The sequence below is a fragment of the Pezoporus occidentalis genome, unplaced genomic scaffold (genome assembly GCF_034315485.1).
Source record: "Pezoporus occidentalis ecotype Australia unplaced genomic scaffold, CSIRO_AGI_Poc_V1 ctg8, whole genome shotgun sequence".
In the NCBI taxonomy this organism is placed as follows: domain Eukaryota; kingdom Metazoa; phylum Chordata; class Aves; order Psittaciformes; family Psittacidae; genus Pezoporus; species Pezoporus occidentalis.
Genome location: NW_026916158.1, coordinates 13765927 through 13784981, shown reverse-complemented (window position 1 = coordinate 13784981; position 19055 = coordinate 13765927). Strand labels below are relative to the sequence as shown.

Below are 19055 nucleotides of genomic sequence, written 5' to 3'. Positions count from 1 at the left end.
CCATCAAAAGCAAAGCGTGTGACAGCTGCCAAGGAGCCGCAGCCTCCCTCCTCCCTCCCCTTGTTTAAAAAACAAAATCAAATCCAAAATAACATGCTGTAGTCTATTTATCCTCTTGTTTAATCTGCTGGGAAAGCAGCAGCATAATTAAACGTTTTTAACCTTTTGGTTTTAACTTGCAATCAGGCAGCAGTGAAATGAAAACGGTGCTATACAGGAGCAGGAGCTTTGCATCACTGCAGAGGCAGCAGCCCCCAGCACAGACCCCCTCTGCCCCAGCCTTAGTGCCACCGAGCACCAGCCCGCTCTGATGGACCCGCACATGGGGAAGCTGCACTGTGGTATCCAGCAGTTCTTCAGCCTGGATCCAGAGCTGCAAAAGGAAAGTATTTGCTCTACCATGCTGCAGCCGCACCATTTCTATTATTCATGCAACTTGGCGTTTTCCTTCATGACCCAGGTACCATCTTGGACGCTCCAGCCATCTGGGGCATCTGGTTGGGATGCTGATGGTAGGTTGTGTGAAGAAGCAAGTTATTTACTGAGAAACTGTCTCTGTGGCATCTTGACCATCTGGAAAGAATATGGAAATGAGACTTTTAGCGAGATGGAGCTTCTCAGTTGATAAATTAACCAGGCATCTCCAGAAGTAGGCGCAGCTGATAAAAGCATGCATTTCTAAGCACATCCCAGCACGCACAAGCATATATAGGTGTGAGCATATGCAATTTCCCATCTCACCCACATATCTGGGGACCTAAGTCACACTCCTGCAAAGCTGCCCAAGTTCTAGGTAAACAAAGCCCCACTTCCAGCTCTAAAATTCATGTGCAGTGAAGCGAGGGGCCAGGCTGGGTTATAATGCTGTGCCACTGAAGCTCTGCTTGCATGACCAAACCTGCCCATGGGGACCAAGCCCAGTCCTGCAGAAAGAGTTGCAAGTGTGCACCCCAGCACAGTACGATTACCTACACCCCCGAAAGCTAATAGCAGTGAGGAAGAGCCTGGTGCAGTGGGGGAATAACATGGGCAGCCTGGCATGCATGCAGGAACCTCTCAGTTCTCATGCCAGCCTCTTACTAATCAAAATATCATGCTAGGCTGGAGTGGATCTGGCTTCTTTGAGCGTGAGTCATATCATTTCCTGATTGCCAGGAGAGTTCCCAGGAACTGGGGGCAGCAGGACAGAAATTACAGCCATCCTCTGAGCACTGTAATTTGTGCCAGAGCTAGAAAGCTCCCTGAACCACCCCAAGACAGGACAATTAAGGATGGCTTCAAGCCAGATGCAGGTTGCTGGGATCAGAGCACAGAGCCAGGAGACTACAGAAGTTTGTGAAACAGCAAAGGCCCTGGAACAACCGTCCTGGCTTTCAAATGCAAATGCCACCTCAAGGAAAGTGTTTTGTTCTGTGAGTGCTGACTTCTAATCGTCTGAGCACAGGAAATACTCTCAGGAATATGAACGTGGAGGAAAGCCACAGGGGCCTGGCTCAGAGCAGGTCAGTGGGGCAGGGAAACACACTCCCACCAGTTGAGTCAATCCAGGGGCGCGTGTTCAGTAAAACACTGCTTTGTGCGTGCAGAGGGACAGTGTTCGTTCACATGGCCCTGCCACGCTGCCCGTGTCATAAAGATAGCCCATTCTCTCTATTTGGGCATCAGGCAGGTGGATGTCGCTGGTCCCTGAAGCCTGAGAAGAAGAGACCCACCACAAGCTTCAGGAGTGCCTCGAGGGGGCTGGAGCTGCCTTGGCAGAGCACTGAGCAGGGAGCAGCATTCCAGGATGACAAACACAGACTTATCTCTACAGGGCAGGCAAATCTTCTGGTGAAGTCCTGCTGTGCACAAGCTCTTCCAGTGGTCAGCAAATGAGCAGTTTCCTCATTTAAGGCTCACTGTGGTCTGAAGGTCGCCTTCGCACAGGTATCGGTGATTCTTGCGTGCCGAGGGACAGCATGAGATCAGCAGCTGAGCATCTGTTCCCTGAGCCTGTGCTGCAGCTACAGCAGTCCAGTGAGATTTTTAACACCTCTCTCTAAAGAATTCTTTTTTTTTTTTGCCTCTACATGTAGGAATACACCAAGCTCAGGTGTGCCCAGATGGCTCCGAGAAACCCATGGGACCTCACAATGGGATTTACTGGCCGTAATACTATGCAAACGTGTATGTATTTTAAAGTCTGTTATTCTGCTTTGTTAATTGACTGACAAAGGCAATAAATTAAAGCAAAACTAAGATATGAGGAACTGTCAGATGACCTTGGATACCTGCAATGCTAATGGGGCTTGAAGCTGGAGTTGCCAGAGGCTCAGCCCTCCAGCTACCGAGCTGAAGGCTCCCTGCGTAGACTCATCTGAAACTCATGGCCCACTGCAGCCCCTAAGAAATACAGGGAACAAAAGCCTCTTCAGCAGGAAACGATCTAAGAGGTTCTATCCCAGATTCTGTGCTGTGCCCTCGTACTGAGTAGTGACTTGGCACTGAGATTGTGCCATTGCTGGAGTTTCTGCATCCAAATAGAGTCATGGTCCTTGTACAGTGACAGGCAAACTCTACACCTACCAGTGCCCTGATTTTCTTTAAGGAGGACATGTTTGAGACGAGACCCTCTCCCTTTTTCGTCCCAGGATAACAGGCAGCAACACTCCCTTTCTGATAAACAAGGGCCCTTTTAAAAGCACTCTCAGGTTTAACTCCCAAGGCATTCGGTAACCCTGTAAAGACAGGAATTAACCTGGGTTTCTAGAGTCTAATGCTTTTAAGCATCATTTCAGAGGCAGAAATGCTCTTCAAAATGTTTTGACTTCCAGTTTTGAGAGAAACATTTTTTCCTTGAAATTAGCCTAATTAAAGGATCAGAAAATTAATTAAAACACAAAATGAGATGCAGTGCTTTGCATCAGGTCAAATGAAACCTTTTAACATGCTTTAAAATGAAATCAGAGTTGGTTTTCATTTTGATTACAGAAACCTCCCTCTCCCTCCCACCGCTTTGGGTAACACCGATCCAAAGAAAATCCACCTCTTCCAAATCTGCCCATCGCAGCTTGCAGAGAGGTTCAGCTCTCCCTGCCCCGAAATGTCAGGGACCCGAGCCTGCACTTTGTGCTCGACCCTCAGCTCCCACCAAAGACACTTTGGCAGGATGATATTTTAAAGAGCTCCCGCTTGGCGGAGGCAGCTCGTTTAAAATTAGCAGCGCCCCTAATTGGGAAGGGGGGAGCTCTGCCTGGCAGAAATGCCACTGCTGGCTCCCAGCACTGCGGGGGCTGCCCGGTGCCACTCTCGATCGCCATCACTGTCAGAGGCAGGCTCCTGGCCACAGCTAAACTATCCACCAGCCTAACAGTGCAAGTCCCGCACATGTCAGGGGTTTTGAAGGCAGCCACGAAGCAGTGGTGTGGGGAAGGCAGGGCCTGGTGCTGGCTCAGAATCCCTCTGATGTACCGGTGGACATCTGAGCCTTAATTGCTGCCAATGTGGACTCATCCTGCTCCCCAGCAGAGCTGCAGACACAGCCCTGTCTCCAGCTCTTGGCACCAGAAAATACATTTTCCTCCGAGACCAAAAATTTCAGTTCACTGTAAACATCAAGAGAGCGCCTGTGATTAAGTAGTTGGGGTTTCACAGCATCCCAAGGATGTAAAGTGCTATTTAAGTGTTAACTGGTTTTACTGTTGTTATTTATTATGTGGAGCTGGTCAGTGCTGGAGTCTGTCCCTGCTCTGCACGGCAGGTGTTCCTGTCACGAAATGCGGGTGTAATGCTGGCAAGCCTCAGGCAAGCACTGCAAAAGCAGGTGGCTGCCATCCTCCTGCTTATTCCATGAGCCCCTGAAGGCAAGAATCATAAGGGGAGACATTTTGTGGCCGTTAGGTGGGTTGTTAAGCCCAGACCCTAAGAGACTTTCAGGTTGGTAAACCCATGGGGAAACTAAGGAGATGCTACCCCACAGCAAAGCCCCAAAACACTGCTGCTTCTAAGCTCCTGCCTCGAAGGGTGCATCCCTACAGAGGGGGTGAGGCATGATACGGCACTTCTGAGGGAAATGCTCCATTATTCTCCCCCTACGCTGTGATCTGGGCAAGTGCAGGCAACTCTGTCCATCCCACAGGGGTGACAGCAGGACCACAGCCCCCAGCTCCTCGTGCCCATGCTGGGGCTCAGGCTCACAGCTGCAGCGGGTTCAGGTTTTATGGCTTCCCACTGGCTGCCCTACTTTGCTGCCAGACATTACCTCCTCGGGCAGGCGGGTGGGCAGCATCCCAGCACAGTGGCTGCCAAAGGGGGCTCTGCATGGAGGGACTGGGGGCCAGCATGTGCATCATCCTCCCTGCAGCTGGCTGGGGTGTGAAGTGACCGTGGTGCTTGTGAAACCTTCTTTGTACACAGAATAACATTTTTCAGTTTCACTTGTGTGTTACCGCAGCGCTTGCAGTCATTAAACCTGGAGGAGCCAAGACTCCCCTCCACCAGGCACCATGCCACCATGGATCCCAGGCAAACATGGATACTCCAGCATCGCAGCAGGGTGGCAGCCCTGTTCCCGACTATAGCCATGTGTCCTCCTCCCCAGATGGGATGCTCTCTGTGCTGTGCTGCGAAAGCTGGAGGACAAGCTAAGCCAAAGCAAATCCCTAGGCAGCTTCCAAGGGGTTAAGGGCTGTGCACAGCCGCTCTCCCACTGCCTTTCCAACCTCATCCTCCTCCTCAAAAAAGGCAAACAAAGAGGTTCTCCTGAGCGAACAATACCCCACATGTACATCGCCTGCCATAATGGCATTAGGGGAAGGGCGGAAAGAGATCCTAGCTCCCCGCTCACATTTAAGCATACAAAAACAAATAAGGGGAAAAAAAAAGGAAAAGTTAAAGTCATCTGAAAGTGCCTCCCTTTCTCCCTGAAGAGTGATAAAGGCTTTTTGGCAGAGCGAGGTGGTGTTTATTTTGGTTTGTGTTGTGTTGCTGCTCTGACCTCCTCAGCTGTTAGCTGGCAAACTTGACAGCCTGATTGTTTTTACTGGACCACGCTGGAGTTTTTCGCTTTGCAAAAGTGATCTGGGAGCAGTTTGCACTGATTGCTTCAGAGGGCTCTGACCAGGGACCATCGCCTTGTCCTGCACCATGCCCCATGTCTCAGGCGGGACCACAGCCGGGGCTCAGCCCGCAGCTGGTTTAAATCATCACTTTCTTCCCATTTCACTGCGCAAGGCAGTGCTTGAAGATTTTCCTTTCCATTCCGCTGAAATGTGACTCTAATTAGATGATAACAAGGCTCGGACATTTTCTAATCGTAATCCTATCTGTGCAAGGGGACGTTATTAAAACGATTAAAATTATTGATAAAGGGGAGGAAGGATGCTCGGTTAGAGAACTCAGTATTTAGCTCATGCTGCAGGTGGGGGAGGACAGCTCCCGGGTCTGCCCCCTGGGATAAAGTCACCGCTGTCCCCGAGGATGTGCACTCTCTAAACACTTGCTTAAGTAACACAACGCCTCCCACCAAGCTGGAGCCTTCCATCATGACCAGGACTTACAGGAAAAGCCGTTTTGGTGACAAAAGGTGGGCCTTGCCATCACAAGATAAAAATGAAAGACAGCTTCATCAGACCTGAAGCTACCAAGGAGGCAGCTGGATGCAATGTTTTTCACACCCATTTGTGCTTATGTAGGAGTCCCAGTGCAAACATTAACATGACGTGGCTTTCCGACCCACTTTCAGGAAGGTTTTTGCTCCATGGGGGACAAGCAATTAGTCCCCCCAGGCAATTAGTGCCCATCTGCTCAGGTGAAATTAAAGGGTGCCATGTCCCTGTTCAGAAGGTGAGCAGTACTTCTTAAAGCCAGGCATCCCCCTGCAGGTAAGAGTCAGAAACAGAGACAGAAAAGTCCCAAGGGCTAAAGTTTCCACAAAGTAATGGTGAACAGGACAAGGTTTTATCTTTACCGTCTTTGAACCCCCCCGAGGCAATGCAACAGTTTTATCTATACAGGGGACAGTCTACCCTGTGTGACATCCTACGTCGCCTGTCCCAAACCAGCTGTCAGGCCCCACATACTCAGCACTGCGCTCACAAGGGACATCCCAGCCATCCCATCTGGAGCCTACCTTGCAGTCCACGAGCACCAGGGCCAGACCTACCATCACTTGCCTCGGTGGTCCCCAACTCTGCATCTCTTTTGCAGGATCGCATCGTTTTGTCTGTGGGATCCTTCCCTTTGTGGGGCTCCGTGCCCAGCTCCACATGAGCCCTGCCTGGTGCGCAGGCAGGCAGCTCTGAGCCAGTTTTCTGCTCCAGAAACCTTGGGAATCTCCCTTGGTGTTTCCCAGAATAGCCCCAAGGCTCCTCTAATTTCCTACAGCTGCTGCACACCAGCAGTGAGCTGTGGCCCCACCCGGAGCATCCCACTCGGATGTGGCAGGGACAGCCTGGCACAGACCCAGGAGCTGGGGATTCCTTGTCCCTGGGAAAGCCCCTGCATCTGCAGAGAACAAGGTTCGTTGTTTAACACCAAAACAAAGCAATACCAACCTAAAGGGCACAGAGAAACTTAGGCAGTGAAGCTTGTTAGCCAAGACACTGGGGGACAGCTTGCAAGCTCCAACACCAGCCCTCCTTGCTCCCCAGGGGAAGGGAAGCCGCACAGCACTACCCAACCGGATACACATGTATCCCAACAGCCATGTGTTTCTGAGGATAAAACAGATCAGGAATTTTCTCAGCAGAGAGTGACCCCTGATCATTGCTGCCAAGGCCTTCAGCCCTGCTCAGTGTCTCTACCTCCACCCAAGGGGTCCAAGCCTCTCCAGCAAGCACACTGCCAGAGACAGACTGTTGGTGGGTTAGTACAGTCAGTATGTGCCAAAGTGCGGGGCATTTAAGATGCTTCTCCCCAGCATTAGTTTGTAGATGGGGTCAAACCGCCAACACAGAGGGCTGACAAGCTGCAATGCTTCTCAAAGAGAAAAGTCCTCCAGAGCTAGCAAGCCATTTGCAAAGAGCAATTTATTCATCCAATTTACACCTTATTTCTTTTCACAAGCAGATCATAGTCTCCATGAAATTGCTCATTGCTAGAAATTATGCATCGAATATTTCAGGATACATATCTCCAGCAAACTGCCGGTTGCCAGTGCTATTTCCCTATTTGTAGTCAGAAATCTCAGCTGTTTTGAAAGGACACAGAACTTCCATAGCATGGCTCGTTCCCCGTCACGCAGGCATGACGCTCTCCTAGCCTGGCACCAACAGGCAGCGCTTCTCAGCTTATAAATAAAAAGCTCACAACAGAATCAACCTTACCGTGCAAATATTCATGATTATGAATTTGAAAATCACTTCCTATGAATAAGCCTGCACAGTTTGCATTAAAATATGCTGCTTCAGCATCATTCCTGACAGTTTACATGTTTGCTAGAACAGCCACAGAGAGTAAACCTGAAAAGGTCAGGAAGGGAAAGCGAACAAATTTATTGAGAAATTGAAACATATGTTTGGTACTGGCTTAGAAAAAATCTGTCACAAATACATAGATGGTGTCTCCGTCAGAGAGGCTGCACAACACAAAGCTCGCTGCATGGGCAACAGAGGTCTCAGCTAATTGAAAAAAGGATTAGTTTTTACACCAACCAACTTTGATATTTTGACGGTTTTAATTTCTTTTTAAAATGCTGAGGATTTCTTTGAAAAAGATTTAGAATTCATATTGGAAACCCACAAAGGGGGTTTTAAGACTCTACCTTCCTATTTTAATAAAATGTAGTTTAGATTACTTTTTTTTCTTGGAAATATCTTCATTAAATACAAGAGGAACTAAAGGGCATAGTAATATAATTCACAGACGATACTAAATTAGGATATATTGTACACGGCAGTGAGGACTGAGAAATAATACAAAGGGCCCCAGAGAGATTGGAAACCTGGGTAGAAAATAAATGAGATTCAATTTGGAAAAATGCTGTCGATGCCTCTGGGGAAAATAATTTGAAACACGCAGAAACCTGGGAAGCAGGAATGGCTAACAGGGAGTTTAGAACAACAACAGACAAAAAATTGGTCTGCAAAGCATTACGGACCCCCTCTAATGCCCCTAGAGTCAGCAGAGAAATTCCTGTTCACTGTCGCAAGGCCTTGGGGATGGTCAGCGCCATGCTGGTGGCAGAGGTGCAAGCAGAAACATGACCGAGAACAGGCTCATCACAGCAGTCCTGGCACTATTGTGCAAAAACCACACTGGAGAGACCAGGGAAAGGATCAGACCAGGGTAATTCAAATGACTGTGAGAATGACGGGGGCTAGGAGCTGTATCTGTACTAGCTCCTGATGGGCTGGACACAGAGGCACAGGAGGGTGAGGATGCTCTACAGGACTGTGATGAAGGTGGGGGAGAGAAGGGCAAGAGACACAGAAGCTAAACTTTGAACAAGCACTTCAGAGGATGCCCCATCAATAAAGACCAAAAGCACAAAGAGCTTTTTGACTGCAAAAAGCTCTGCAGACACATACATTCCTGCATGCAACCTTCTTTTGAAAGGAGACTGGCTGGGACCCAGGTGGTCCCTACCAAATGCCAGTGTTTCCTCTTCTCTCTGGTTTTCTTTCAAACCTGCATATGTTTATCACTGCTGCAAAGAAGGCAGAAAACAGGAGCACAGAAAAAGCATGAGCACAAGAGAGAAGGCAAAAAGGGGCAGGAGCAGCTTGGTCCTCAAAGAACATGCACCAAGGGAGGAGTTGGACCAGTGCTGGATGTTCACACCTCTGTCCAGACTCACAGCAGCTCCAGTCTTGTCAGCAGATGGTACCACCAGGTGCTGTTAAGTTACCAGTTCAGAGAAGAAAAGCTTTCTCTAATTTCACTCACTCCTGAGGCTGGGACAGGATCATCACCTCCCCTGCTCAGGAGGGGAGGTAACTACTAACATTGCAGGCTCACTGTCCTCACTTTCCCAAGAACCCTTTCTCCCAGAGACACCATCTCTGACAACTAACTCGGTCCTTGTGAGCTAGGGCAGGAGTTTGGATATATCACTCCAAAAATCAGCAAAAGCACTGTTTCACACAGCACTTTTAGAAAGATGCTTTATAGAACAAATTCCTTGGAAGAGGTTACCTGATCCAAGCCAGGAATCAGCTTAATTTACAGCCAAATACAAACATTCTGCTGAGCTGGACCTGTAATATTTGGACATCCCCATGGGATGGATCATGACCTTGAGCATGCCCTTTATTCCCCTTCCACAAACGTGCTTCTCCATCTCTTGGTATCACAGTTCTGAGAAAAATGAATTGGGGAGCACGAGGCCTCCTCACCCACCTTGGGCCCTCACTTAGAGGGCTGCAGGGAAGGGGCCTGGCCCTGGAGCATCTCTCGTAGACAGAGGGCACAGCTCAGCCTCACGCCAGCCCCTTCCTGCAGTTTAGCTGCACCAGCTATTGAACACTGCATACAACCTGGCTGTGCAATGCCTGAACCACCACAGCCCAACCCTCTCACGCAGAGCTGCACTGGGTCAGCCTTCTTGCAGGATGCCAACTCGTTCAGAAGAAACAAGGAGGAAAAGATCAAGGACTCCTGCTTTCCACTGCTATTTTTTTTGCTTCTGAAAGGCATGCGCTACGTTTATGAACTTGAGTATCACATATATATTTTAAAAGGTAACAGCACAAACACTTGTTACTGTATCCATCGTTTCTTCTCGACCTTATGAAAAGTAGGGCTTGTCAGGTAACAACATTTCTGACATATTGAAGTTGTTTTCTTTCACCTTTGGGACAGAAATAAAATCTTTAAGCATTCTGTTGAATGAGCTTTCAGAAGTGTGGCTTTGGAGACACCTAACCAGACTCTAACAAAAGGAATTGCAACTAAACAAAATGTTTTTGTTTAGATAAGGTTGAAACTACACAAGACTTTCCATCAAATCTGAAAAAACAAATATCTGATTTTAATTCTAATTCTAATAAGAGTGATCATTTCCTCCAAGCATTCCAAATTAGATGTAGTCATTGTTTTTCCCCAGCTGAAAACTCTGGCACTGGGCTGGGACTGAGGATGGTTTTGATGATCCTCCCCAGAGGTATTCACAGGCTTTTGGAGACATTAATCTCAAATCAGAGGAAACTTGTTTACACTTTTTCCAGGACTATTGATTTTTAGACGCTTCTCTGAAACAGCTTATATCTGGCTCTCACAAGAGGGGTCCTTAGGAATGAAAGATGTGGATATACCACTGGCTCTTCAAGTCTTGGGAAACACCAGAGAGGAGGTTTGAAAAGACATTTTCCTGCACGCTAGGTTTGCCTCAACACACTGGCTCTTCGGCCAACACCGAGTTTCAGCCAGCAAATGTTTAAATCTTCAGCTGGGGCCAACAGAGAAACAAGGTGGTCTCGGGAACCAGGCCATGTACAGCACAACAGCAACCAACTTGCAGCCTTCTCTTGGGTCATCAACAATTAGATTAAAAAGAAAAAGCCTAACTTCAGTGATTCAAGGCAAATATCCACATGCCATTTTAAAAAATAACCAGTTTCTAAAGTTGAATGCAACAACATGCACCAAGGCAGAAATTTAAGTTTAATCTGTTACCTAAATAGAGATACACTGCCTTTGCTCCTTAGTCACCACTGTTTCAGAGAGGTGGGATGGTTACAAAACCAGAAAGCAGCATCCTTAACTTTAGAATATGTCTAACACTTTGGTTACTTAAATGCATTGTGTCCCACACTAAAACATTGTGTCTGTCTTTAGACTGGAACAAATGATGAATTTATATACTTCAGTATAAGTACCTGCACATTCTCTCGTACAGAAAGGTCATTTAACGCTACCAGTTTCCAGTCCAGCTACCAAGTGTAGGGCAAGGTGATCGTCACCCAGCCCAGCTTGGAAGCAACTGGGAAACTGGGGAGTCGTCCCATCCCTGCTCACTCAGCAAATGAGAGTCTGCTAGGGAAGGGTAAGAGCTACAGAGGGCATCTAGAATTTCAGAGGAAAAAAAAAAAAGCCACACAAGCCATTTCAAAAAGCTGTAGGTACTAACCCAGTAAATGTAAGCCCTTGGTGTCTCATAAGTGACTTTTGGAAATCCTCTCCATGGCTACAGAGGCCCTGGGTACTTGATGAAAGACATCATCATCCTGTTGTGACCAGAATCTGTCACATCCATTACCTTTTACTCAATCACTTTGAAATGCAAAACATGGTTTGACAAGCTTCATTTCTGTATTCAACCAGTTTTAAAGTATATTGTTTATTTTAATTGCATACATTCTTCATCCAAGTGGAGTTCAACAAAATTAAAGTTAAAACACATAAAGGTTACGTTCGCTTTTCCTAAAATGAAAAAGCTAGGGTTTTGAATAAAAAAATTGAACTATGTAATTGTTTAAATGAGCATTCCTTTACCATATCATCCTCCCTAGGAAGAAGTAGTGCCATATTTAATGCAAGCAGCTATATTTGGTTACAAATCATGTTTTAGCAATTATACTACACAGCAAGAATGAACAACTCTGTAGTTTTTAATAAAATACACATGAGAAACAGGATCTTTAATTTACATTTATTTTTATCTTGCTTGTCCATGGAAAGTCATGTTCAAAACCTATTTTGTCTTGTCTTTTCATCAGAGCAAAGCGAGGGTTTGCTTGAGCTCAATGCGGCTCCAGCATCAGGTGAGACGTAACTGTCCTGCCCAGCTCAGAACTGAGCTGCATCAGGAGGTCTTAACTCAGATGTCACACCTCCATGGTTTGCAAAGAGAAGAGAGCATCAATATTACAAGCAAAAAAGCACTCTTGAAATGTAGGGCTGGAAGGTACTTACGCAACGGGTGGGAAGGCACTACTGCCTTCCTTGGAGGGCAGCACCCTGCTCTCAACACACTTCGCATCTGTTGCCTACAGTGGGTTTGGCAGTTCTCAGTCTGGCAGGTTCCTGAGACTTCATACACCCAGGGCCTGGCACCTACAAGGTGAGAGCTACACCTGACAGACACCTTGCCATCTTCCCTCTTGATGTGTACCATGACAAACTGAGTCTTCCTGGTACTAAAATGAGCCTGTAAAGCCAAAATTTCTCTCCTTGTTTTGAAGCCTACCAAAAGCTCCAATTAATTTCCATTGGCAATGGACTGACGTCTTAAATCCACCGGGGTTCAGCCTTTAACTGGCTGATCTATCACTAATCCTAAGAGGAGGAGTAAGGAGGGAGGAAGAGAGGGAAAGGCAGAATAATGAAAGTAACAGAGCTACCTGGGAAACAAATGAATGAACTGCTAAAAAAAACACCTAAGTAATGGGCAGTAGCCCACTACTGTCTGGAACACCTTGCTGTCCTACTGCTTCCGTGGTTGGTCAGGTGTTGGAAAGGATCCCCACGAAAACACACTTAGCTCCTGCCCTAGGACATACAAGACTTCACCAAATACAGATACACAAATACTTTAACATTTTTTAGTAAAGATGATAAACCAGATCAGTAACTTGAGGAAGGCAGTGACTTTGATGGATTTGGGACCATAGCGCTGGCTACCAACAGCAAGGTCAGTATGTTCAGTATTTTTCTAATGGGCTGTTTGAAGTTTTCCAAGCCAAAGCCTTCCCTAGACCCAAACTTCAAGAACTGGGATGAGGATGCTGCAGGTCTGTCAACCCAAGAAATCCCATCAGCAAAGTAGATGGAATCAAAAGGATACAAGGGCAAAGCTATTTCAGCACAGTTCTTTTTCCATCCACCTCGTGGATTAGCATAATTAATTAAGTATTTAGAAGCTTTAGGCTAGGAAGCAATGCCATCTAGTGAACAGGATGGCACGTGACAGAGAGGGGACACCCCTGAAGGTTGGTCCCAGGGCATGGTGCAGAAGCAGTAAGCTCCCACTGCTGCCGTGGGGCTCAGCATCCAAGCCAAGCAGTGCATGTAACACGGCATCTGTGTAAGGACTAACCAGGTATCCCACCATCTGCCCCCCTTGTCTCACCAGCTACACAAGTTCAAAGACATTTTAACCGATGAATAATTTAAAGAAAAATGCATTTTCAGGAGGCCTTGAATTTAAATTTTCCTTCAACACAACCCTTTAAAGCTAGAAAACATATAGCTTAAAAGTGACAGATGGCTTTAAAATTAGAGATCAGATTATATGGGAATTTATAAAGGTATTGCAGAGAAAAAGCAGCACTGAATGTTACTAAATTTAGGATAAAGCCTGAGCAGACACCAGCAATTAAATAAAAATTCAACAAAAATTGACTGCACCCCGGTCGTCAGTGTTCAGCAGCGGCTGACAGCCATATACAGCCTCAACTGCCTAACAGAGGGCAACTGGTTCCCATTCCTGCTCTGAACCATTTTCCATTAGAAGATCCAAATTGTGAGCAAGTCGAACTCTCCACACAAGATATTTGATGCAGCAGTTTTTTTGATTCTCTCTTCCTCTCTCCTTCCCCCCCCCCCCCCCCAAATTCCTGGTTTTGTTATTTGCAAAACCATGTCAAGTTATAAGCATATGACCACAAATCAGACAGAAGTTGCTACTGATGTGGTTTTGCCCCCCTCATCCCCCTCGCCCCAAGCATTTGCCATGGTAATAGAGAGTTATAAAAATAACAGTTGTGATCTACGGTGGGACAGCAGTTTGATCAGACTAAAGACTTCTGGTATGCAAGATTTCACTACCAAAAAATGTTTCGGCCAATTTGTAAAATTGATGGGACTCTGGAGTAATCGTGCCAAACCAAACACAAACATGTTTGATACAGAGGGATTTTCAGTGGATTTGCTGGCAGGTGAAAGGGGGCAGGAAGAGGGGTTTGGTTTAACACACACATTCTTTTTGCAAGTGTGGTGCAGACTCTGCTGTGAAACGCGTGAGAAGACAACCACCAACGTGGCAGGCAACAAGCAACCAGAAGACGTTGTTGGTCAATCTATCAGCAGGAAGCTGGAGGCGCTGCAGCAAGCGCTGCTCTGATGGTCCTTGCATGACATCTGGTGGTCAAAGACTACCCCGAGAAGAAGCATCTGACACACTGCACGTAGGGTACCCCCAGAGACACAGGAAATGCCATCAGCTACAGCCCTGCCACTTACTTCACCAGGACCTAAACGCTCAGTTTCTAATATGTTCTGATAGAATGATCAAATGGTGAACTTGTGGGAACTGAACTTGTATGGTAAATAGCACAGATGCCCTCAAAATACACCCCAGTCCCTTCTAATGACTAAGGCATCCTGTCTGGGAACACTCAAATGCCTACAAGAATCCTAAGTGGCCATAAATTTAAGGCACAGTGTTTCATCACCCTGAAGTTCTTAAGCATCTTGCAGCTATGTTTAAGTTCTAAAGGGAAAAACATTCATCTGAAGTGTGATCCACCAGAAGACAAACCCCAAAACTCTGCAAAAATTCTACCCTGAAGTCTCTTTACTGGCCATTAATAGTAGCATTTAAAGAGTGCCTTCTTGTACTAATTGCTTTAGAAACAGAAGCATTTCAGAACATAAAACTGAGAGCAGATCTCCAAAGACAAGTTTCCTGAATGAGAACGTGATATACTCATTGAAGGTGTACCTTGAAACTTCTCTGTACCTAAGACTTCTTTAAAAACAAAAAATCCACACCCCAAACCTGAAACCCCAAAGAAGCCAGGAACTGAAAGGTGAGCTGGAATCGACTTAATTTTTAACAGCCTTCGGGCAGCTGGGTGTATGCAGTGAAGCAGAAGCACGCTTGTCTGCTTTTCAATAGGTTGGAGCTGTCAGAGATGCTGCAGATAAATTGTCAAGCCCTGACTGTCCTAAACAAACATGATGTTCAGCTGAACCCTGTGGAGGCAGTTTCTTCCCTTGCTGCAGTTGCTGCCTGCATTAAATTGATCAAGAATGCACAGGCTTAAAGCAAGAGTTAGCCTGTCCCCACGTGCACAGAGGACCAGCCATCCCTGCAGAAGGCATCTCTTCCCCACATTTCTCTCCCACTTACCCCAAAGGTTTCCCATAAACAAGATGGCTCCTTGTCTGTATCAAGCTCATGTACCATAAACATGACCTGACCCACATTATCGAGTTAAATTCATTTTATTTAAAGCTCAGTTTCTCCCCTGCCCTTCCTCCCATGGCACATTTATCAGAAAGCAATGCAAGCAGATTCCCTGATGGATTTTTGATCCCTTCTCACAGCGACTTCCCAAAGTTGCCCGTAAAGAGCCTGAGGTAACCTAAACATTAGGTAAGGTCTACAAACTCAAGAAAGTGCCACATTAGGGGAGATGAGCTACTGACAATACTGAAATCAAACACAAGAATTAAGAACTTGTCAGAATTTCAGGCAGGAGCTAGAGCTGCTTTGCACATGTTCTGCTTAATTGTATTGAGAGACAAGAAGCCAGTTGATTTCTCAAGGTATTTCACTCAGTTTGCAAGGTTTTAGCTGTATAGTTTGCAATATTACATGCTCTGAAAACGAAATTCAATCCCCAAATCCTTCTAGCTGGTTACTCATAAAATCCATTAAGTTGAGGCACAAGCAAACCAGGCTCATCTCTTTTCCTCTCAGTGCCTATTACATATAAATAGTAATTATTGTTCCTGGCAAGGCTCTGGTGTCTCTTATGATTCTGCACTTTAATGATCTGATTTCTTAGTACTTTCCACTGAAGAATATATTTAACAAGCATCCATGCTTCCTCCTCCATGATAGGATTTAAAATTATGAATGTAATAAAGACAATGATGTTGCCAATTTCATGATTAATAGCTTAAGGAGACATTCACTGAGCCCTCATTCCCCCCATTATCACAAATTCACAAGCTGCACAGCTTTGTAAAATTCAACACAGACAAGACTTAACTCTATAGTTACACAGCTAAATCAATAAGCAATACAAGGAGGACAGTAATTTAGTTTGATCTAGAAAAGCAATTTAAGTCCTACCTGTTCTGTTGACAGATTCGTGTTTTTTAAATGCCACCTTAGTAGAAAGTGTCTAATGAAAGATTTCCACCTTTATTTATGCCATATGCAACATCTCAAATCTTGTATGTTGTCACTTCTCAAACCACAGTAAGTTGTATCACTGTGATACTACAGAACAGAGAGCATCATTAGCGTACAGTTCAGAGTTATAGAACTGATCAACTGGAGAGGCTTCTCCTAATAATATAGATGCCAAAATAAGCTGCTACAAACGTTCCCTCAACCATCACATCAGTTGTTTTTAAAATTAAAAGGAAGCCAAACTGCTGATAGAAAATAGTGTTTATGGTAAAACTCTATTTTATTACTTCACAGGAACATGGACTTCATTAGATGCAAGAACACACCCAAAAAACACAGTTGTTGCTCGGTGGAGTTAAGTCTGCATCACTTCCCAAGGTTTAAGTTTTCACACTGACTTGAATAAATGCTACAGTAGAAAATGCCAATCAAAACTCTGAGAAAGCAAAGGCAGGTTAAGCTTTACGCTAGAGATGCAACCCATGCCAACTCCTCTTTGTAAGCCTGTTTGGCTCGGTAATCAGTGCAAGTGAAACATTCAGACTTCACACTCAAGAGGGCCACGTGGAATGAAGCAACAGCATATTAGATAGTACAAAGGTCCAGCCTCCACTGTGCAAGTATCTAACAGCTCAGCAATAGGCATCTCTCTACTTACCTTAAAGAACCAAGGCCACATTTTGCATTTTTTTATTTGTATCAGCTGCACAGTCACATTAAACTACAGATTAAAGCAAACAAAATGGAAAGTAATGATTTATTTCCAATTGTGTTTGAAGTTTGTTATAGCCCAGGTAGCTTAAATTTGTTGCGCACACGATGGATGCTTTACCAGTTCTGGACTATTTGTATAAATCAGCAGAGTGAGACAATCTTTTCAGAACAAGTCGTGAAATTTAAGCATCAGCCAAACCAGTTCAGAGTGATTTATGAAATTCTGAAGATCACATTAAATGGAATTGCTAACAGCCATAACTACATCCACATAAATGTGCCTCTCATAATAAAAACATTCTACATAGCTCTGAATGTTTCAAGAACCAGTAAAATGACTACAGATTATGGAGTCCACCTCCTTTAAGGCATCAAAGACATTCTCAAGGAGGAGTTAATTAGCCCAGTTTCACAGGATACACCATTACAGAATCCGAGATTCTCACTGCCTGTGATTAATTTCAACCCTGCACCAACATACTTTGCTTGCATTAGCTCTGTTTTCAATTTCCCCTCCTTTTTTTCCAGAGGTCCTTCACTGGGGTGTTCACAGCTGGAGACTCAAGTGTAGCTCCTCTGTGCTGCCCCATAACCAACTGTAGCACTTGTCAGCAAACCTCTAGATGACAAGGAAGCACATAAGAAGTACTTTCCAACATGCATGTTTCCCCACCCTGTTCTCCAATTCACAAGACAGCAGATTCACATGCAAGCTCCCCTCCCCTCCAACGATCTGGTACACATATGCACTTGCTTCAAAGCATCCACATTCCCATTAAACACAAAGTTCACAGAAACAAAAAAAAACAAACCAAAAGTTCATTGTGGTTTTACTGATACCACTGATATACGGATCACAATTAAAGACTCCTTCCAACTTCTTATATAGAGGAAGATAGATCCCTACCAACCAGTAGCAAGCACCAAGCTTCAGGAAAGGACTACCTGTGGTCCAGTGCTCCAGCACATTCCCAAGCAATTAAAAATATCCATCAGTGAGGCAACTTCCACAAAAAATAAATGTCCTCCTTGGAAGCACTGAGTCTCCTGCGCTGGCACACTGTCACAGCATACCTTTCAAGCTTCCTCACCAAACAGCTTAAGTTCTGGAAATAAATGCAACTTGCTTATGCAGTTCCCTTTCTGTATTTCACTCCCTTTCTGCAGGGAGTCTTGCTTGAGGATATAGCTTCTACTGCATGCATCCAAAGTTGGCATCACTTTTGTGTCTCTTCCTGGCCATCCAATTCTCCCTCTTTATTCACACTAGTATGCACATTCAGCGACAAGTCACACTGAAGTTACTCTGGGTTAACAGCAGCCTTTTGGCTGCATTAGTTTTAGCCTGGATCAGTTCAGCTGGTCCCATCACATGGCCGTGTTAGCATTTGGACCATTCATGTGATAGCAGTGCAGAGAGAAGATAAGAATGAAAGCACTGGCTTGCATGTTCTACCCTAGCACGTAAGAAAGTACATCCCAAGTTTCAGTTTCCATGGAAGTCACCCTGCACTGCTCACAGTCACTCGCCCCAAGAAGGTGCTGCTGTTTGTATCAGTAACACTTCAGGGAAACACAAACAAACCGTATGCGGCAGGGTGTTGTGCACCATACAATGGGCAAACAAACATTTAGTCCATCTAAGTCTTCAAGTTATTTCTGATTCAGTAAGTTCCTTGTTTAAATTATCTGAGCGCTTTAGGCCTTTCTTATCTTGCTAAATTAAGCCAGTCCTTGCCAGCTGCCAACAAGGGGAAGTGGGAACACACAAGGATACCACAGGACCTCCTTCTCCAGCACAACACCACTTGCTTCTACCTCCCAGCCTGACTGCACTTGGTGCTCCCTCACTTCTCCCTGCTCCCTCCTGTAATCTAGAAGGGATTTGCACCTGGCTTAGTGTAAGCCTGAATTAATTTGCAAGACATGGAAGTCGAAGTGGTTTTCCTCCATCAGAAGTCAGGGCTATGGACGGACACAATGTGAAACTGTGCAGCAAATGATGTTTAGCATTGAAAATAGCTTTCCTTTCACTTCTTTATCTGGCAGAAAAACACAGCAAAGACATTCGCTGGTGTAGCAGTCCCATGCAATCATCTCTTCGAACAAAAGCAGCTCTCTTCAGCAAGGAGCACATCATAGTTTACAGACCAAGGTGAAAACCCAGGAGTCTCAAGATCCACTGCTCTCACTCATCCCTACCCAGTGCAACAAGGCTGCCAGACTTGCCACCTCCTGCCCCTCCAGAGCAGAATGACATAATCTTGTTGTGTTTGTACAGCACCCACCACAAGTTCTATTATATCCAACCAGACTCATCTGTGCTACTGATCGC

At 45.6% G+C, this 19055-nt stretch overlaps 1 protein-coding gene and 1 long non-coding RNA gene across 2 annotated transcripts in view; one reads left to right on the top strand and one right to left on the bottom strand.

Annotated features, from left to right (window-relative positions):
* Positions 1 to 97: 97 nt before the first annotated feature.
* SENP5 (SUMO specific peptidase 5) overlaps positions 98 to 19055 on the bottom strand; it is a 40883-nt gene continuing 21925 nt past the window's right edge. The window contains exon 10 of the mRNA XM_062603125.1: positions 98 to 573. Within this exon, the coding sequence (XP_062459109.1) occupies positions 535 to 573 (39 nt within the window). The 3' untranslated portion in view covers positions 98 to 534. The remainder of the gene's footprint in view (positions 574 to 19055) is intronic.
* LOC134155698 (uncharacterized) lies at positions 1800 to 3069 on the top strand. The gene is made up of 3 exons (XR_009961681.1): positions 1800 to 1926; positions 2076 to 2166; positions 2971 to 3069. It is a non-coding gene; the product is annotated as an uncharacterized LOC134155698 (long non-coding RNA).